The 22,864-nt window shown below is 35.4% G+C and overlaps 1 protein-coding gene across 1 annotated transcript in view; it reads right to left on the minus strand.

Moving 5' to 3' along the window:
• IQCM (IQ motif containing M) overlaps positions 1-22,864 on the minus strand; it is an 83,836-nt gene that overhangs the window by 22,517 nt on the left and 38,455 nt on the right. The window contains 4 exon segments of the mRNA XM_054204311.1: positions 14,205-14,260; positions 14,262-14,337; positions 17,772-17,892; positions 19,215-19,404. Of these exon segments, the coding sequence (XP_054060286.1) occupies positions 14,205-14,260; positions 14,262-14,337; positions 17,772-17,892; positions 19,215-19,404 (443 nt within the window).

Below are 22,864 nucleotides of genomic sequence, written 5' to 3' on the forward strand. Positions count from 1 at the left end.
AAGATTTATTGTTTTTTAAATTTCAAGTTCCTAAGATATCCGTCTTTTTATTATTGTGCTGATCTCCCATCCTGTTCCTTTACTCCAGTTCTCTTTCCTACAAATTTTCCAGTCCAGATTTTCTCTTAGCTTAGTTTTTCTGTGCTCTTCAATACACTTCCCACTTCCTTTTATAATGGTCAAAATGCCATTCAGTCCCACAACTCAATATGTTGCAGTAACAGCTGCAAAATGCTGTTCAGAGGTTTATGGCCAGTTTTCAGACCTTCTGGTCATGCCTCTCATGAATCACGAACCTCTTTAGTTCCTTGCACAGGAAGCCACTGATGAATCCTAGCAAGACTTTGCAGTTGCCTATACAGCAGCAGTATACTTCCAAAACTGTGGATATGCCAGGAATTTTTAACCCTTTCAATTAATCTCCTAGTTATTTCAGTTGCACTTTTGTTTTTGTACACACGGCGTAGTGATTTCTTCTGTATAAGTAATTCTTCATCTAGTGTACATGCTTCATTTACGTATTCAGTTTTACTGTGGCTAAATATACAACAGTTAGCTCAGGTAAAGAATACTTTCTACATTACAGTAGAACTGCACTATATGCTACATTTACTACATACACACACAAAAAAAATTCCTAAAGGGCAGAACACACCTATAAATTGTTGAAATAATTCTGAGTTGTTTTTTTTTCTGGTAGAATTCTGGAGTACAAATGGAGTCTACATTGTAATTGTGTTGCTTAACAAGCATATGCATTTCAAGTATATATGTGTTCTTAAAAGGTCACTATAAACAAAAGGACTCTGGGAGAGTAAATCCATATTTGCCTATTTTGTTATTACAAATTATGTGATCTTTCCAAATAGAAGCACTGGAATAATTAAACTAATTTTCCAAAATTATTCTAGTATATTCAATTACAGTTTTTAATTATTTTGGAGAAATAATTCACAGAGTTAATGAAAGAGACAGTAGTTAGAATCATGGCAGAGTATGGGCTTCATGTTTCTGCATTCCATAAGCCTTATTAGAAATGTAAATCAAATATTTGATGAATACTAAGAGCCTATTGGGACATTAAAATGAATATTACCATTGTGACTCTGAGAATCAGGTTGAAGTATAACAGAAGTCAGTTAAGGTAAGTGGATTTCAGTGCCAAAGGGAACATTAGCTGTTTCAAAGAGGCCTCTAGAGTATTATCCAGTATTAAATATCAAAAAAAATGATGTTTAAATAACACTCAGGTTGTGACACGAACCAAAAAAAAGGCACTAGAATTTCAAAGTTTCACCTGTTTCTTCATATAAATTAACCTCATCTCCCATCTTGATGAAAATTAACTGAGGACAGCAAGGGGGTGGGGAACATGTAGAAAGCATATGGGAGTTAACTCTGAGTCTCCTATCTTATCCCCCAATCATTCACCATGACAATTAATGAGAACTTTGCCACTGCTTTTGAAGAGAGCAAGCCCTAATGCTAGCCCTGGCTTATATATTAAAATATGATTTTGTATTTAATGTTCTGTAAAAGCATCCAAAGCTCTTCATATTCTATAAAGGGCATTTTGATAGCCTGAAAGGTTTAACAGCTTTCAGTAATTAAGCCAGCCCAACATATTTATATTTCATGCAGTATACACTATTATGAAAGCTGTGCAAGCTGAAATTTATTCTTTATAGGAGATATCTTGCTTTGGAAAAGGGGTATATAGAAAACCTAGATGAGCCACATCTCCTAAGGCAACAGACAAAGGCTGTGTCAGGGAAACGGTTATTACACATTATTCCATCTAAGGTTTTCCACAAAGTATCATGGCCCATTACTTCTTGTCAACATTTGAGAAAAGATCTACCTCAATTTTATGTTAATTTAAAGGGATGGAGGAGTTACACCAGCTAGAAAAAAAAGTATGAAAATTCCGTGTGCTTTACTACCTCCTAATTGGGGTATACAAACAAACGCTATCGGTAGGTAGTCTTGGGGTGAACAGATAATTATATGACTTCAAATTTGTTTAGGCCATGGATGAAGTCTGAAGATGACTTAGGAACATGTTTGCATTTGACAGCGCCAAGGTTATAAACAGTGATCCTCTAAAAGTTAATGAAATGTCTACCTTTAAAAGTGGCAGAATATAAGATACTATGCCAAATTTTTCACTATTCAGCTGAAATTTCACGCAGGTGATAGTTCTTGTGAAATTTTAATTATGTATTGGCAGAATTCAGAAGAATAAAAGAATTTCGTATTGTTCCAAATTGAACTTTTGTTCTTTTTGTAGCAAAAAGTCGATTTACCCATTAGGATTCATATTCAGAAAAATTTGGGTAGTTATCTCTATTTTCTACATTCTTCCCTCTCCCTGTCATTTCTATAATTATATCTGTGGCCAGTACATTTCATGAGCTATTATGTTAAGGTATCACTGACAATGTCTTTAATAACAGAAAATGCACATGTAGATCTCCTCTGCATGAGATATTGCTTGAACTACTCCGTATGCTAGGGAAAGGAAAAAACAGTGTAATAAGCACTTTTTTTCCTAGTGGACTATTCTGCCCTGGTTGATCAAGGGTCCACAGTTTTGAAGGGTACCAAACCACAATCTGTCACACAGTCTAAACATAGCTCTACGAGCTTTTGAAAATCCCACTTCTTCCATGTACTGATGTTCCATATGAACTTGGCAATATAAAAGCAGTGGATTGTATTAAGAAATACAAGGTTACACATAGCAATGGCTTCCTGGTCATTTCTGAAAGTAAAAAATTTCTTTTCCTGTATCATTACTGACAGCAGACGACTTGTTTTCAACTGCAGAAAGCATAGGATCAAGCTGTGAAAGTCTAAATTACTTTTAATTATTCCCCAGGTGCAACTGTATTTTAAAATGGCAAAGACTTTATGCTGTAACAGACAGCAAAATTAATAAAAAAGCAATCTCAAATGTTTACATGTCTTTAGCACAAAACATGCCATTAACCCTGTTAAATCCATCCAACAGGGTGGTTCCCACTAATTCCTCTACAGTGAGATTCTTTTCTGACTCCTTATTGGAAGAAAGTTCTGGTAAAAAGCAGTCCTGAAACCATCAATAAAATAGAATATTGTCAAAGTACTTTCTCAGAATAGATTGCCAATTTTCTCCTTGACCTAGAAATATTGATGAAATTGTTAAATCTTCATAAAATATCAGCATTTTCTAGGGATTTTGCTGCAATTGTTTCTACAGAATCTAATGGAATGGACCATAAGTAAAGCTGGGTAACACACATGCTCTTTTTTTATTCCCAGGATAAAGACATTAATAAAAATCTTAATTTTTAATTCTTAGGGTTTTACCAAGACCTTTTCTGTTACATTCAAATAGCCTTTCAGAAATGGAAAAACAAAATAGCAAAAGCAGATTTATTACCTGCATTCATTATACTAGCATAAACTTTCAACTTATGTTTTACAGAGATTTAATCTGATATCACAAATTGTTTTTAAAAGGGATATAAGTGACTTAAGTCATTATTTAATTACTTTTTCTCAACTATTTAACTCAGTGTGACAGTATTATGCCAATACTTAAATGAGAGTTGCCCATATGTCTTTGAATGTACGGTCAAGAGCAATTATTTGGAGTGACAAACTTAATTTGAGTCAGTTTTTCTATTGATGTAACTGGCCTCTAGATTAAATGCTACTAAATGCTACTAAATGCTAAAAGTGAGAGCCTGTCTTCATATTTAGAAGACAATACACTTTGAAAGAGCTACTTGAGACTGAATCATTTAGTCCGGAATGCTTTCTAAAAAAACAGTTACAGATATTTTATCTATCATTGTATTAAACTACATATACCATGATTGCATGTTCTTGGATAAGAAACTAGGAAATCTAGATATAAGTATTATTTTATTAATTTTTTTAAATGTTCCATTTAAAGAAAAAAATTATTAATATAGTAATGCAGAATAACATTTTTTATAATTTTCAAAGTGGCAAAAGTATACTAAGTGCAGTTTTTAGCTGACAGTGTTGATGACTTTCTTTAAGAAAATGTAGTCTTTTGATGGGTATCCTAAAGTATTCAGTCATCTACCACACAAAGATTTATTAGATGCTGTCTTGAACTACAACAGAGAGACATCTTGGACCTTACCTTCCACATATGTTCTAGAGACTTCCTTTCAGGAAGTTGGATGGTTATTGCATTATATAAAAGGCATCCAACACAAGGGGTGCAGCTTCAAACAATGGATTAAAAAGAAATTACCACAAGCGTGCAGCTTTCAGCACAACTTAAAGAAATTAAAATAATAATTCATGAACAAGAGGGGAAAACTCCAACAATGATGGTCACGACGATAGATGTCCCCAGTTCAGAAACAGCTTCTTGCTGGGTGACAGACAATATTACAACACTACACTAAAATTCCATTTTAGATAGAGTAGCAGAACTGAGACCAACGTAATCCAGGAAGCCACATAACAGAAAACCAAGAAGCTTCTCATCATCAAAACCGACAACCAAGTCTGTTTTCTTTAGGAGAAACACAAACATTGACAGCCAAATCACATGCTGGTAGAAGGACTCTCTAGGAGAGTTACATAGTTAAAGAGGATGTTTTCTGTTGGTTTCGATCGAGCAGATATAACAGCTGATAACCAGACAAGTATTTAATCCTTCTACTGAACCAAATGCAAAGGATAAATTAGAGGGGGAAAAAAATAATTACTAACTAGATAGAGAAATACTACTTCATATAGAGTTACTACAAAAACAGTGCAAAAAGATCATAATCCGAAATGAAACAAAGGTCTTGATAAGTCTTGATACACAGAATGCCTAAATGATAGAATTCATCTAACTAAAGTTCTTTAATTACACTTCTTGTAGCTGTGTCATTTTTAAAGCAGGTGTGAAAGGGGCAGAATCTTAACGTATAAACTCAAGATACTTGTCTGGATATGAACTTAACAGAAACGGTTTATATCAACGTCAATTGTTGATACCACAAATGGTTGATGTGATCATACTGCACAATATAATTTGCTATAGAATTCTTTTTTTGCTTTACATTTGAAGTTGTTTTATAGAGGGCTGTTCTTCAAAATAGGAAGCATGTGTATGTCAATCAAATAATTAAGTTTATGCCATCTAACCTGAGAGAGCTTTAAATGCAACAATGGATTACAGGTACATGTGACCGGACATTTTAAATAACAAAACATTGTTACTCAAGTAATTTACTTAGCAGTAGAAAGCAAAGATTAGCTTTGCTGAAGTAAGGAAAAATTTAAGAAAATACTGTAAATAAAGCGTCAAGCAGATAACCGCATAGAACAATTCTGTTATTTTTAATATAAAGTTGTATAGACCAATGTTATGCTTAAAACCATTCTGCTGTAGATCTTATTTGTTCCATTTACAAGGTTTTTTTGTCACCACTTTCAACTGGAAAAGGATCCTGTATAATAACGTAAAATTAACCAGCAAAATAATTTTAACGGGGCAAAGCCCCTATGCTCCTACTTTTGTAAAAGCTGAATATTGTTTTTACTGATAGATTGGAATTTGCCTAAAAAGCACCAAGTTGTCAAAACCTAACAGGTAAAAAAAAAAGAGAAAGAAAATTTAAGATTTTAGGGTTCTATTAAACAAATTGAGCAGTTTGTCTACTTTGACAACAATTTTTCATCAGAAAAGCAAGTTTTATTTTTATTTAAAAACCTTGCATCCTACTCAGTCTCCTGCACACATTCACTGCTGACAGAAAGAATTCAAGAATCATTTTTTTCATGGTAGTACCTGTCTCAACAAGCAACAAGAACTAGCTGAATCTGAGTGTCAAGTATGTGCCTGGGGGAGAGGACAAAGTATGAGTGTGTATGTGCACGCACACATGAAAGACAGACGAAAAAATAAGCTGCTGCTTAGAAATCACCTGCTTGATGACCACGGGCATAAGAACCAGTTCTAAGCCAATTTTAAACAATTCAGGCCAAATTTCTAACACCAATTCGGTATATGATCAGAGACAAGTAATTTAAACTCTTTTCTTTATTTCTCCAAGAAATGTGAATAATATATACTTATCTACAGCAGAGCAGTATGATAAAAATGGCAAAAAAAGATGAAACTCTAACATAATTAGTCAACTAATGCATAAACTAGATATTAGAACGATTCTGCTTGCATAGTTATCAAATAAGATGTTTAAACTCTACCTTCATTGCCCTGCCAAGCTATCTTGGAGTATGGGCGCAGCAATTATTCACATTTCCTCCTGTTTAACAAGTGATTTCTGTTCACTGGATATAGATAGTTTTTATTTCAAGATATTTTATGCAAGTCTTCAACTTTATTTTTATATATTCTATATGCACTATACATACATATCCATATATCTGTATAGGTGCATTGTGCTATGCATATACTAAAAATATATTATAAATATTATAATATATATTTTAATAGGGGTGATAGTTAAGTCAATTTATATTGTCCATCTCCCCACAGACAGCAAGTTCTTCGAACTTTTAAAACCTAATATACACCTTTCTGACAAAGAATACTGTAATGATAAATCTTTTCATGTATTATTGGAGAATAAACCTTATTAAATCATGTAAAAGACATATCTGTAGCAATAAATGGTGAACATTTAATTTCTCTCCCACATACTGCTATTCTATGCTAGAATTTGTGAATCTCTTAATAGCTACCTAATCTTTAAGCTAATATTTTCCGCTGACTCATTTTTTTCTTGTTAGGGATCAAAATACCCCACTCAAAGGGTAGATAAATACTTTCCTGTCAAATCTGAGATGAAGTATAAAGTGAGGTCTCAGAGAGGTCTGTCCTGAGTCCGGTTCTATTCAATATTTCCATTAATGACTACTAAGATAATGGAATAGAGAAGACACTTATAAAATTTGTAGGTGACACCATGCTCACAGGAGAGCAATCAAACTCAAAATTATCTTGATAAATTGAAGAAATGGCTCAAAGTCAATAAGATAAAATTCAATAAAGACAAATGCAAAGTAGTAAACTCGGAAAGTAATAATCAAATGCTCAAAAATGGGGGAAACTGTCTAGGCAGCAGCAAAGACTTGTGCTATAGCGGACACCAAACAGAATGGCAGTTAACAACACAATTGCAAAAAGCGCGAATGTCATCCTGAGATGTTTTAACAAATACGCTGCCATTCAGGCATAAGAGGCAATGAACCTGCTCCATCAGCATTGGCAGGCCTGCAAGAGCAGTTCATCCAATTAACGAACTAAAGTCAAATTCTACATGAAACAAAAGTTTTGAAAGCTAATTAAGACATTAGTGAACTTGATGAGTTCTCTTAATGGAAGGCACTTCATTTTTTACTTCATGTGGATACTAACACACCAACGGTCAGAGATTTCAACAGGTGGACAGGATCTAGCCAGAGCAAAGGGAAAATGTGAGGCCAGAGACAGATGAGGGTGAGCTGGAAACAAGTCAGTGGATGCACGCTGCTGCAATACTTCCATGTTTGTCCACAATAATGAAACGAGGACTGCCTATACGTACCAGTTGGTGATTTGGAAAGTCTCCTAGATAAGAGTCCACAAATGCAAAATAGACAAAGCAGCATTATGGTTATTTATTAACCATTTCAGTGTGGCACACATGCTAATTTATTTACACCTTTAAAACAGTTTTAAAACGTGTTTGCCATTTTATCAAGGGAATTGCACTTGATATTATTGCATGAAATTTATTAACAAACTGAGCCACTGATATTTATATAAAAATATAAATTCCCTGTAGTGACACTAATGAAAACACAGACTCCCGGGTGAAAAGGGATGTGATCTGATGAAATCGTCCTTCTGGGCCAAGACAGGCCAAAGCACTTGAGAGAGAAGACAAGCAATTTGATCAAGCCACTCTATTGCAGTGACAGTAAATGGTGCCATTAGCGGGAGCAGGGAAAAAACATCCTAAGATTAAGAGGTTATACCTAACTTGACCCTTCAGTCAAGAGGTTATTTGTGATGAGCACTTGCAATGAAAAATGCCGGCCCAAGGAAGGTCCTTTCTCCCGAATCTTCAGCCAGATGGTGAAACCAGCAAAGACACTACTCAGTGTTCCACCACTGGCCATACATGGATGAATAAGTACTGCAATCCTGTCATGCTTCCCACTCATCACCTGCCACCAGATCCACTGTGATAGGTATCATCTTTCCTATATTGGGGGGTAGAGAGACACAGCTGGCATAGAAAATAAGTCAAATATAAGGACTTTTACTCTGCTTATATGGGTGTAGAGAAGTTCCATCATTTAAATTTAAAAATTCCCCAACTTTCTTTAAAGCAGATTTGACAATGCATCATTATTTGTACAATCTATTAGCATTAGGATAGTTCTCAAGAGCCCTAGGCACAGAACAAGACCCTCAGTGCCAGATTCTAACATATATGGAACAAAAAGCCAGTCCAAGATTTTACAGTTTAGGTATAAGAGGAAGAGACAAGACAGAAGAATATAAATAAGACCGCATCAGTCTGGATGACAGGCAGCAGTGTCAGCATACTACTTGTTCAACTGTTGTCAACTATTCTGTAGACATTGTAGCAAAAGAGAATTTTAAGGAGAAAATTTACTTCTCAGATAGTTGCATTGTTGTTCGAAAGTAGGTCTTTAGAGTAATTCTAAATATGATGCAAAACGTGAACAGACTTGTAAAAAATCTCTTCATCATCTAAGTAGGTCATTAGTTTTGTTTCGGTCTCAACTTTATCATAAAACATCTTAATAAATCCATAATGATGTTTTGGACTATTATCATTGTCAAAAAGAAATAACATTTTAATCATGTTAAAACAAGGTTGGTGGCTGGCCTAGGGTACCCTAGGATGTGTGGGTAATCCAAATTGAATTTCCTGTGCTGATTTGCCAACCCCAGGAGGAGCACACTGATGATATGCTAACAGAAAAGCACTCAAGCAAGTTAAGTTCTTAAGCATGAAATTTACCTTCCTTTAAAAGGAAAAAACCAAAAAGAGTAACAGAGGCTTATGTTTGTATATATGTGGTAGTTTAGAAAGGATGATTGTGGACAAACATTGACTAGATAGCATTTGGATCCATCAGGGTTCCTTGCATGCTTGTTGATAAACACTCCAGATGTTGTGGGAATTCTTTAACCTTTTAAACTCATATTAATCTGTAATTCCTTTGGGAAAGAATCAGCAGACAAGGAGAAGGGTATACTACACATATTTTATTTCCTTTTGCTGCAGTTGATAGTGAATAGTGAATGACCTACCCTCTTTAAGATCTGAAGGGATCATTAGATCAGATTTGTATTTAACCTCAATCTAGCAACAACAATGTAGGAAATGCAAAGCTTTGCAATAGCTCTATTAAGACATTTTATTAGTGCATCTATTCATTATCACTAACTCACTTGTAGAGTTCCTCCACGGTGGAATTTAAATTTCTTGATGTTATATTTGGCTTCAATGGTCATAATGATAGCCTACACCTGCCTCAGAGCTCATTAGCACATAGGTGTGGAGAACATTATTAAACAACAGTACAATGAAAGAAACTCCCGAGTATTGTGTTCTGCCAGATGCATGAGAGCTATTACACCTTTGTTCCTATTACAGTATTCACAGCTTCCTGTTGCTTGTCCTGTAAGATTTTGTTTAATGAAAAATAAACAGTTTTAGGAGGCAATTTCCCATCAGTGATAAAGGAAGCATATTTTTCTTCAGAATGTGCACGGTACTCAACACAGAAGGGTCCTGCTCTATAAATAAGGCTTTTCTGGCATGATTGCAACAGAAATTGCTATTAGGTGTTGTTTATATTTAACAAATTACACATAAGATGTTAAAAATATGAACCACAGTAAGGAAGAATTGAGAGAGAAAATAACTGCAGGGTGCATGGGGGAAAGCTTCAGTCAGTGCCGTTTCTGAGCTGAACCTCCAAAAACATGAGAGCTTTCCAAAAGCCCCAGTAACAGGCACCACTTATCATGGAACAGCCCAGTGGGACTGAAAAATGATGAAGGCTCAGCACGAGTCAAGCTCTGAATCACCGATCGTGACAAGGGCACTGTGGGACTGCTCTACTACCCTCTATTAGCTTCATGCAAGGAAGCATTCCCTGGGGACCTCCTGCACCTCCCCTCCCTGTCTGCAGCTTGAAAGGGAATTGGCATTGACTTTAATGAAGACACATCCCTTTGACTTGTCTGTTAGAGTTCATTGGTTTGCGCTACCATTTGTTGTTTCGAATCAGGCCAGAACAGTCTGCAACCTAAGAGCTCCTGTAAAAAACCTTACCTTCCACTAATATGTGAAAATTTAAATATATGAAAATTCTGGACACTTCTGTACTTAAATTAAGAGATGATTTACTACCTCCCTGCAAATGTAGAACAATCAGTAATGAGGCAAGGGTGATATAAATTGAGATGGCTTCTAGGCAATGATTCAAATTCAAGTAGAATAGGTGATACTTTGTATCCTTAGCCTAAATGCTGGATATTTTGTATAAATACAGGACTAGTTATCAAGATTGCAAATAGGAAGGTGGAAAAATCTGGTTTTCAGTAGGGGCATTTCAGAAGGCCCAGTTGCAGAGAAAATCCTTACTGTGTTTACATTTTATTTGAAAATACTCCAAATATCAGGATGCTGCAACTGTGAACAGTTTGCCTTAACAACAGATACCAGGAGCAGCTCACAACTGTTTACCTAACCCCATCTCAACTTAATAGTAGTAAGTCCACTGACTGCAGAATACATTAAATAACAAGATATTACTGTTGGATTCTTCAGCAAATCTAGAAACAAAATAACTAGCAGTCCCAGTAACTAACCTACATGCACTCATAGAGCCTCTGAACTCAATGTAAATATTTACCTGAATAGAACATGTAGCACTTTGAATCGATCAGAGAAAAAAAAAAGTATATTTAAACATTGGCTACAATACTGCTTTCTGAAAAATATTTAAAGGCATATTTTTCATAACAGTTAGGTATAATTTCAGAGGATACTTCGAAGCACATGGCCAAAATTAATCGGTTCATTACCTCTATTTTTCCTATTCTATTCAAACAAAGTACCAGCAGCATTGCACTGAGGTTTTCTCCCCACTGCATAGCGCGTGGCATTCTGCTTTTCAATAGCAGAATGAAGTAGCAACACAAATTGGTTTGAAATATGATGAAATAGCATCATTACTTGTTTATGAAATCTAAAAATCACTGCACTATGACCTTAATTTTAATTGGCTTTCTCTTGAAACCAGCAGCTAAACCTCACCACTGATAGAAAACCATTCAATTATTTCTAGTCAGTTCCTAACCCCTCAGTGAGCAATCCATTAGCTAGTAACGCACTCACTTATTTTTCCTCACACTGTGAGGAACAAGATATGTACCTACGAGAATCACCTGCGGTTAAATTCCGCTGACCTAAAGGAAGCTCACTTTGCTCACTAGAAGTTAAAAAGCAGATTTCAAGAGGAAATCACAAACAGTTCTTTTTGTACAAGCCTCCATTCAGAACCCATAAATCCACTCCAGGTACCCAACAATGTCATTACTATAGTATTGTTTGGCCGAATTATTGTATTAGCTTTGCTTGTATAAACTCAGAGACTCAAAACAGTATGTCTAATAGCCTTCCATATATTCCATGTTTTTTCTATTCCACCTATTATTTCTAATTCACATTTTGCAGGTATAACAAATGGTCTTCTTTCCTATTTTGATAGCAAGCTCTTTGTTATATAATGATGAATATTAGCTATTTTGCTACAAATATTCTTGTTTTATTCTGATAATTTTACTATTTTATCTTCATTGTCTAACATTTACACCAAATAAGCAGATCCCATACAAATCAGATTTGTAGTTATGTATGACTGATTTAATTAAAACTCTCAACCTGTAAAATAAAAAGTCTTCAAGCTTTTCCTGCCTAAATTATTGTTAGCCAAAGACAGTACTCATCCTTTCATTACAGGAGATGGAAAAGTGACAGGACATTTAACATCCGGGCACTTATTTTCACACACCCTGTTTTTTCAGCAATGTTTAGATTGGTTAAGAAAGAAAAAAAAAAAAACAACACTAAGAGTAAAATGAGATGGAAAAGTTTTCACGAGAAAATGTGAATCTTTTTTTTTTCTTTCCTCTGTGCTCACACTAAATAGCCATAAGGACAAGGTCCCTTTTCTTGTTTTAGCCTTCCATGGATTGGTCACGTGGCCGTACAGGATGCAATGTTCACCCAAAAAAGCTAGTATAGTAATTATCAGTAGATCCCTCCACCATTCTGCCCAGACACACGCACCACCCCCTCCCCTTTATCTTTCTATCCCTGAATAGGCAGTCTGATAGTATGAGATGCTCTGCACAGAAGACGGTTGCATCAAATCAGTATTCAGCAATTCAAAACATTCAACCACTTGCAGTGTCTTTCCCAGGCAATTTAGCAAGGTTATACTCTGTTAATAACTTATCTTCAGAAATAATGACATTTGTATTACAAAATTGAACAAGAGAGAGCACTTTACAGATAAGTGCCATTTATTCATAATGCTTGCATGTTAGCAATCATTTTATGGGTGCCCTTTAGACACAGGCACATCTCCATGTTTCAGCAATTATTCCTCATTTACGCATTCATAATTTGGGAGAGTTTTGAACTCCGAATGAGTAAGAAACCTAGACACAGCGTCAAATGGCTGAATGAGCCTTGATAACATTTCATAGCTAAGAGACTCCAAATAAATTAAATAATGGGTAGGGAAGCATGAACCTCTCCTAGTCTGTCTGTGAACACAGTGAAAAGTAGCAACAGTCTCCCAAATCTAGGATATAAGACAGAAATCTGTCTCACAGTCACAAAATCTCCTGTTACCATAGTGATGGAGACTGAGCAAACAACTAAAAATACCTGGTCTTATTCACACTGTCTTAGGAATGCGACCTAAATGACATGTAATACATGATTTTCCATGAGAAATTAATTGCATTTACTAGGAGCCAACACTGAGAAGCAGATAATGTGCAAGTATGTCGTGTGGTCAGACACTCAAAGATACCACGTTCTCAAAGATGCAGCTTGAACTGCATCAGCTTGAACGTTCAGCTGGCTGAAAGAAAGCATACAAAAAATTAGGATGAAAAGATGTAGGTCATTAACAAATCAAAAGCATCAATTAAACATCGGTTTCTCTCACTAAATAAAGTTTTACTTTAAAAGCATTCTTTGGAATTCCTGATACTTAAAACCAACCATAACCTCCAAAGAAGATGACTGTCCACAAGAATCTCCCAGTTGTGATGACCGTCAAACTTAGGAAGACACAAAGGTAATATAAATTCATGTTTAGACCAGCTTTGGTTCACAGCACCTACATATGTCAGTACAAATCAAAAGTGTGCTACAAAAGTGTGTGAGAGGAGAAATTAGAAGTGGCATTTCCCACCTCAACCTGTGAGGTGCCCAAAGAGGCTGCCTCGCTAAGTCTCACCCAGGAGCCGCTGCTGCTGCTCTACACTAAGAGCAGAGAATTGCAGGCTCCTCCACTGATGGCCCTGGGAAAAAGAAAAGCCAGAAGGAAGATTAGACTTTAGATTTACTCGAGGGGCTTAATCGGTTGCAGGTTTTTTTCTCTTTTTAAATGGTAATGATCTCCCTCCTATTTACAGTAGAGGATATCTTGATTCTTGCCTTGCGACATCCTATTTTATTTACAAACGTTCACAGATGAATGTTTATAAAAAATTTGTTGGGCTGAGTTGTTCAAGGATGTTGGAAGGCAACCACCACTGACTTTTCAAAGGGGGCAAATGTTTTGCCTCGAGGCATCTGCAAGTGCAGACCTGCCACAAAATTGCTCTACGCCCTCTTAAGTATATTCCAACATAGTATGGGATTACATTCCAGCATTTCTAGACACAGTGGAATTCTAGAAAATGTACTTTATTTCAAGTATAATGATAAAATGCTCCATTTTGAAAAAGATCATCAAGATCAGGAAGGGTTTGTGCTGACTATGCTTTTAACAGTAGCTTCTTTACCCATGCAAGTCAAAAAACAACCAAACAAAAACCTCAAAGCCTGCAGCATCTGCAATTGGAATTTTGTACCATTGCAGAGCATTTATAAGAAACCACTTACCTGGACAAACCACCTGGAAGACATGCTGCATGCCATTAGCAGGTATGGAATATCCAGTTTCTCAAAAATTCAGGCAGATCATTTCTGTCCATCTTTTTGTCAAACTCTCTCTTGGAAAACATTCTTTCATAAACTGAAGAACAGAGGCTTTTGTCAGATATATATTTACAATAAGTTATTAGCCACCACTTCTTATTAGAAGTATTTTCTTCAGAATTTTCTCATCTCTTTTAGAAATATTTTCTTCAGAATCAAGTTCCAGTATTTAAAGGGTGGCTACAAAGAAGATGGAGACTCCCATTTTACAAGGAGTCACACGGAAAAGATGAGGGGTAATGGGTACAAGTTACTCCTGGGGAGACTCCGATTGGACACAAGAGGAAAATTTTGCACAATGAGAACAATCAGCCATTGGAACAATCTCCCCAGGGAAGTGGTGGATTCCCCAACACTGGACACTTCTAAGATTCAGTGGACAGGGTGCTGGACCATCCTGTCTAGACCATGCTTTTGCCAAGAAAGGTTGTATCAGATGATCCCTGATGTCCCTTCCAACCTGGTATTCTATGATTCTGTGATACTATGAAGTTAATATGCTTGATAAACTCTGTACGAAAACTTAGGCCTATGCAGAGGTCATATGATGGGGTAGTTTGCTGCTGAGTTACTCTTTGCACTGAAGTGAGTCCTTATCGAATGCAAAGGGGAACAGTTAGGCTGAAAAACATCTTTTCAATTTCTTAATATGGAAAAGTGACGGACTCTGCAGAACTAGGCTGGTAGAAAGAGGTCGAAGTAAGTAGATAATTATAGTGGTTAATACTCTTTTTTACTTAGCAGATAAGCTCAGTCCTACCAACAGCAGTATATTAAACTGCTCCCCCAAGAGTAAAAGGCAACGGGAAAACTCAGAGTGTCCCCAGTGTTATCATACTGGAAATGCCCGTAGATACCTTGTTGCAGGTATTTAAAAAAAGAACAAGGAGGACTTATATCTGCAGGCTAACAGTCAATTATTTCCTTGATAAATTTAATATATTAAATAATATAGCTTCAGTCAGAGAGACTAATTCAGAGATAGGTGTTGTCTGACTTATTTTGAACTGCTCAGGAAAGAAAAGGTACAAATTAAAAATAAAAAACTTCAGTCTCCTATATTTTCATGTCCACAGAACATTACAGTTGATCTACCTAGCTCACATATTTTTGCAGAATTGGTGCAATTCTGCAAATCTTCTTCCCTGAGAGACAGAGGATACCAGTCTAGCTGATTTACTACTAATTAACAAACCACTGGTTTTCCTGTAAGGGTTAACAGCAATAGATCATATAACACTCTATGTTATGCATGAGCATCTATAACACGTCTCTTTCTGTCTTCATCAAAGCAGAGCAAATTAATGCCAATTTAACATTCAGAAAAAGAGCGTCTGCCTTTTTAGGCAGAGCTTGCACTCTAATCTTTGAAGATCATAAAGACAAAAAACCCCAAAAAGACAATACATTGGGCTGCAACATCTTATCACACCTACAAACAAAGAAGCTTTGAAGGTATAAATTTAAGAATTCCTATTAAAGCATCAGTGACTCAACTATCAACCAGCATTTCATTACAACACGAAGAGTAGTACAAACTTTTTAGTCAGCCAGCGTTAGACAGTATGTTATGAGTTATGCAGCCTCTGATAAGAATATAAATTTTTAGGAGGATATGGGTTATGTTTTAGGAATTAATCAGTTTTATTGATATTTTTTCTAACATATAGGGAAAATCAAATTTTTATATATATATACAAACGCATTTCATTTTTATATGTTTTTCCTATGTGATATTAGGAATATAAAACCTGAATATGGAATTTAGAAATCAAAATTGAGACTATGCCATGAATCTGCAGATTACATGATTTGCATCAATAAGGCATTTGGAGAGAACTCAAAGTATACCCACTGAATATGTTCAAATTAAGTATTACAATCCTCCTACTTTATACTGAAATATAAAGCTTTATGAATGCAGAATTAAAGGACTGAATGGAAATGAATAGAGATATAAACAATTAATATATATCAAGGGGTAAGAATCAATTAGAACCTAATTCCAGTATTTAATGGGCGGAATATTTTTATTTCTCTGGAATGCTAATGCCTATTTAAAGGAGAGAAGGGGAAAAAGAAAAAGCAAAAAGCAGTACATTTCTAACCCTTAGGTATGAAAATGGTCACCTAAGTCCAACTTGCAGTATTGCATACTATTTCTCTTTTTCTCAGCTTTTTCCCATCAGGAAAGCTATTTTCTAGTGTACATACTCATCTAATCTTAAATATTCTCTGTGATGGGGCAGCCTCCTCTTACTCTGGAAGAGGAATTTGAAGGGCAATGGATCAGACAAAAAGGAAGTTTAGATTAAATTTTGCAGTCTAAACTGCTTTTTATATTCCTTAATATCTTCCTATAACCCTTGGGGTGATAAGGACTACACAAATAGAAACATTCAGAAGAATGCAGAAGGCAGTCAACAGAGCATGTGGAGCTAAGAACATGCAGTTTTGGTATTAGTCAACTATTTCCTCCTTTTCAACACTTCTCTGCTTATGTATCAGGAGAAGCAGCCCTTGTGTCTGTGCCTTCTTGATTACACCTTCAAGCTATTGTCATTTATGCTTCTCCTGACCATTGCTGTTTATTCTATTGTGTTTGCCCATGAATGTTCTACCATACAGAAGAACAACATCTGTCTTCTCTACCACACTTTCTTGACTGTACAGTGAGTGAGCCATCAAACTAATGAAGAAACAGGGGAAACAAAAGCAGGTATAAAAACTAGTTCCATGAATAAAATATATAATACATGGATTGCTCAAAAAAATCTGCAAAGGGATCTTCTTTAAACAGGCTCTCTAATCGTACAAGTTATTTCCTTATGGGAGATGTTTAAGTGCTATTCAGTTGCCACACAATCCCTTAAAAATAGAATAGGCAATAATACTAGGGGAAAAAAATCTTGGCAAGAATGGATAAAAAGGATAAAGTGTTAAGAAAATTGTGATGATACAGATGATCTCTAGAGGTCCCTTCCAACTCTGAAGATTCCGTGATTCCGTGATACTCAGTTTTGCACTTTTTCACCTACTAACTTATTACAAACCATCCTTCCTGACAGTTTGTGACACTGCCCATCATTTAACAGTTAACATAGTTACAGCCTAAGAACCACAACACAATGACACACTTACAGTGTCATTGTGTTATTACAAATGTAATTACATTGTCATTGCAAGTGCAGCATGCAAGAGATTAAAATATTTAATGATAATTAATTATGAGTTAATAATTAATCTCTTCATCAAGTGACCAGGAGAATCTCTTCATTCAAGCTAAACCCTGCAGTTCTGCAGTGCCAGAATGACATTTTAGAAATGCAGCTGTGCATATGAACTGAAATCTTCCTTGCACCAAAAATCACTTTAAAATAATTGTGTTGCAGACATAGAATACTCCTTAACAATGGACAAACCATTGAAATTAAAATAAAAAATAACTCTATTAAAAATGGGATGACTTACATTTTCTCTTATCTATGCACTCCTCTAATTCAAAATACCGAAGTGGTGTACAAAGATCCAAAACACCAGGTCAACATTTAATGAGGGCTACCATACAACTGCTGGTAGGGATGGACCAGGACTTGTAGAATTTAATTACATATATGTTTCACTTTTACTACTCTAAGAAATAAGTGAAGGGTGACTAAAGAAACATATGAGGATGTGGAACTGTGTGCAGTGTATAAGAAAATCTCAAAAGAAAGCAAGAACAAATTCCATTTCTGTAAACTCATATGGACAGATACGTAAAAGCAATAACTCCATAGTGCTGATAAGGGATGATCCTTTCCAAAGGTGATTGGATAAAACTATTTTGGGATAAACACGTTTTAGCCCAAATTACATAAGTAGATCAGGAATTACGTGAAATACTATCTGCACATAATCAGAGTCTTGGGGAAAATAGAAGTTTCTCTATCTCAGCAGAGGAAAAGTGGAAGAGTGAAGCTTGGCAAGGTGAGAAACTGTGTTCAACGTTCAGTTTTTTGATTAAAAGTATATCGTGGGAGGAAAAATACATATTTGTTTTCTACAGCACAGGAGTAGATGTCTAGAAATGCTGTCTCACCTCCTTACTAATTATATCAACGGTAAAAAAACTCCCTCTCCTCGAGTATATAAAGTGAAGGAATATGTTTAAAGGTTGATGATTACCAAATAATATGACCTGATTTATATTACCCTATTTTAGGATTCTGGAAGACTAATAAAATAGATTGTTTAATGGATTACTTAGTTCCTCCTTAACCCACTTATTTGAATTAGGTACAAGTTTTCTTATGATATACTTCTTAGATAAGAGGCTTAGACATCACCAGAAAAATGGTATCTTAACTGAAGTTATGCAGCCTCCACCAGCACTCAGCACGCAATGTACATGAGCCCTTTCAACTTGAAAATAAACTCTGAGATGGAAGGCAAAAGTGCATATTGCGGCATTCTAGTATGTCATTTCTCAGGAACTGGCATTTCATTAGCAATATTAGATGACAAACATGAAAAACAGTAATTATGCTATAGAATTTTTTTTAAGTAATTGAAACTTAAAACAGAGTGGGAGAAGAAGAGTGAAATAAACAACCTGTTAGTTACGGCCTGTTTCTCTACCTGAAAAACTGCAAGCCCCAGAATTAACAGTACAATATGCGTGTACACCAAGACTCTCTGAAGGCAGAGGGATCAAATGTCACACAGGTTATTTTAGTAAAAAAGCTAACAGAGAGCCTTCTTGAGATCAAGTGATGGAAAATGGGTCCCAGCAGAGCACCCCCTATCACGAAACAGCCACGACAGACAGACTAGCTGAGCACAGGGGTTTTTTCATAGCAAAATAGTAATAATCAAGAATTCTTACATTACTGGAATGTAAGTGGCACGTGGATTAAAGAATCAAGACATTACCTTAATCTTTACTCTCTTGAATGCCCTGTGTTCAAGCCACCCTCTCACATATCATTGAATGCAAATGACTGTTTTAAGTACTTCTCTACTGCTACAATACTTTCTAATATTACGAGGAGCTTCAAAGACTTCCAGATGAGTCACATTTTTCTTCACCTTCTTCTGAGTTTGAAGGTCAAAGCATTTGCCACTAGCAATTAAAGCACAGAAGATTTGTTCAGTTTAGTGGACAAATGCTTGAACTATGAATTAAAATTCTAGAAGACAAATTGTAATGTGCACCTAAAATAATTACAGAATCACATACAATCCTTTTATTTACATGAATAGCTTGAAAAGATTTAAAAGGAACTGTTGGTCACTTACCATCTACAATCACAGAATTAGCATCCAAATCTGCTTGCCAACTGTTCTGCTGCAGCTGCGTAGATCTGCACAATGCCAATGGCTTTGTAAACTATAAGGATTAAGTTATTATTTTAAACTTTGTTAACATTTTAAATTCCTATCGAGATGTACATTTTTTTACAAAGTGGAGACCACAAAAAGTCTTATTTTGTGTGAAAATACACTATTTCAAAAAAATAAATTTGAGTAAGACTACAAAAATAACTTACCTACCAGCTCTTAGGATTTAACTGCTATATGAACTATAACAGATAGACACATTGAAGCCTTTAAGCGTCTAAGTTGCCAGGAAATTTTCCCCACAAAGAAAGATTTTAGAAGAACATAGAAAAGTAACAAAACCAATCCTTTTCATAAGAACACACCAGGAAAGGCTGTATTGGAGATTTTCCTGTCAAAACAAGATAGCAGAAACACCAGAAACCCCAAGATATTCAACAACCTCAATTGTACATGTATTTGCTACAGTAAAATTACTAAAAAGTAATTTTAAAACTTTGCTGAAAGCTCTCAACTTTGTCTTGAAAGGAACTCTCCAAAGTTTCATCACTACAGTCCTCCTGTGTGATTATTTGACTATGTCCCAACTGAGGAAACGATCCAAATATATATGATGAATAATCAAAACGCTAGATTTTGCATTTCAAGCAGTGTAACTGGCAGAAGTGTAAACCAAAACGTAGATGAGGTTTTTGCATTGACCACATTTAGAGCTTTCTTTTTTCCTGATGGAAAAATTGTGAATAGAAATAGTCATTTTATAGTTAAGGTCATAAGTAGCTGTGTGCTGTAAAGTCAGTTGTAATTTTACTTACTACATCCAGATTGTGCGAAGACTAAACCAATCTGCTTGAAATATCATCGAATTGAGAGGAAAATATTTTTCAATGTCTGGTCTTAATTAAGTAAGGTGCTGGTCAGATAAGATGCTTGAGAAACTGAGATCTGAGTATTTCTCAAAATCTTGTCTTTTGCTGGGTTTTTTTCTTTGTTTTTGTTTATGAGGTTATAATATATTTTATTTTTTTTAAACAAAATAACTTAGATGATGAATTTCAAACTGGTTATTTTCTGGTATTCTGTAGCACTTTCTCCCTCTAGCCAAGAGCCTGCAGGACTTCTCATCGAACCATCTTCTTATAATTAAAAAAATATAATTTACACTTATTCATCATGCCACTCTATGCCACAAAGACAAATCTGTTCCATCAATCTTGATCTCTCTACTGGCTAAAAAATCATCCAGGTATTTCATACAACCTCACACTACAGGACCACAGTTTCACCTGTATTCTGGTACACACTCTAACCTTTTCCACTAAACCAAGAATTGAACCCTCTACCAGCAAGGGCTGTGTATTATTTTCCCCAGTGATTCTATCCAAGAACAGCAGCATTTTAATTTGCTTGTAGAGTTTCAAAGAAATTGCAGTTTCAGAGGTTACGCAGGGAATGAGTGGACTCATCACCACAAAAGTTTCTAGACAGGTCTAGCCAGTTTGCAGGTGATGCCTATCTACTCTGAGACATGAGAACATGCAAAAGACTACATCATTGCGCTGCTCAAATCCACTGTCTTTGAAGACAAAGGAACAACATTATGCCAGACGGCCAGGAAAGGAACTACCTAACTTTTCAGATACATGGCTATATAGAATATACACAGTATTTCTATAGATTATTTTTTTCCAAATTTTGTGAAAAGGTTTATCAGAGGCAATTATCTCTGTTGGGAGGGCAGGTCCCATCGTACTATCTTACAGGAAAAAAAAGTTTGAAATATTTTCTTAACGTTGTCTTGAGATTTATTTCAGTTTCTAGATATAGGTTGACTTTTCAAGCAAGACCCTCAAATCACTATGTAAGTTGAGGTAGAGGTAGGTTATTGGGGGAAGGCAGGGCACTTGGACAGAAAGAGACAAAGTCTTCCTAAAATCAACAAATTTTAATATTCTTTAGTGAAAATTTTATTTCAGAAAAATTCTGATTTTGTAACCATTACATTCTTTTCTAGATCCATGATTATAAAAAATATATGAAAGATCTGGACAAGTGGCTGTTTGAAAGATTGAGTGTACAATCAAATCCTCACTTAGGTACAGCAGCTGTCTGCACTACAGATGTCTCTGTAAAATCAAATTCATGCTGCAGTTCTGATGGCAATGCATTAAATGGCTCTTCCTACTGAATTATACATGTGGCAATTTTTTTATAATCTCACAATTTAATTTCATGCAATTTACATATTCTGATTAATAGTGCTGTGTAAAGATATATTTAATATGCTCTGGCACTGCTGTATAAATAATGTCTTATATCAGTATTTTGTGCTGTTCTTAAAGATTCATTTATTTTAAGGTTGTGTTTGGGTTACACTGTTCTTTCTCTTATATTTCACAAAAAAATGCATACTAAACTACCTCTTGCTTAATGTGATTTCTCTCAGTTACACTATGTCTAATTATAACTTTTACAGGAAATTTCATTGTTTTAATAGAAGAAAATAGTTAACCAGAAAAAAGTAGAGTTTATTTAATAAGCGTTTAGAACATACTGGAACAGAACAAATACCAAGCATGTAGTTTGAAAAGGAATTTCTATCAAACCAACAGTTTATCTGCATTAATATATATTCCGTCACTTAAAAAACTCAGTTCAGATAATGCTACTAATTAGTTTTGGCTGATATTGGAGTATTTTGTATGCCCCATTTATAAAAGCTGTTTGCCCATCTGTTAATAGGTTGGAAGTGATTAAAGGACACTTATTTTGGCTGTTGCAAAGGCCAAATCATTTTAAAGCTGCAAATATGTGACAAAATCAGCTAAAGGTTTGCCAAGTTCAGGACCTGATTTTCCTAAAGAGTTGTGGTGTCTGCTTCCTTTCCCTCCTGCCTAAAGTATCTATGAGTTTTCAGTATATAAAAGCAAAAAAAAATCAGCATACTATGACAGGCCACACTTACTATCTATTTGTTTAAACAGAGGTTTTAATAAATTCAGAATGTTTTTCAGATCTCCAGCGAAAAAGCATTTCTGCTCTTTGTATATTAACTCTGAAGCATTGCTTCTGAGATCTTAGCTAAAATGTGGCTTACAAAAGTACCCAGTATCGCTGCATTTTAACACCTGTGCCTTCTCTTTCTGTCTATTCTTTCATCACTGTGCATTAAAGAACAGGAAAATGGGAAAAGAAGTCAATATGGGAAATACCAGAGGAAAAAGAAGACAAAAAAGAGGGTA

This window comes from Rissa tridactyla, chromosome 5, assembly GCF_028500815.1.
Source record: "Rissa tridactyla isolate bRisTri1 chromosome 5, bRisTri1.patW.cur.20221130, whole genome shotgun sequence".
NCBI lineage: Eukaryota > Metazoa > Chordata > Aves > Charadriiformes > Laridae > Rissa > Rissa tridactyla.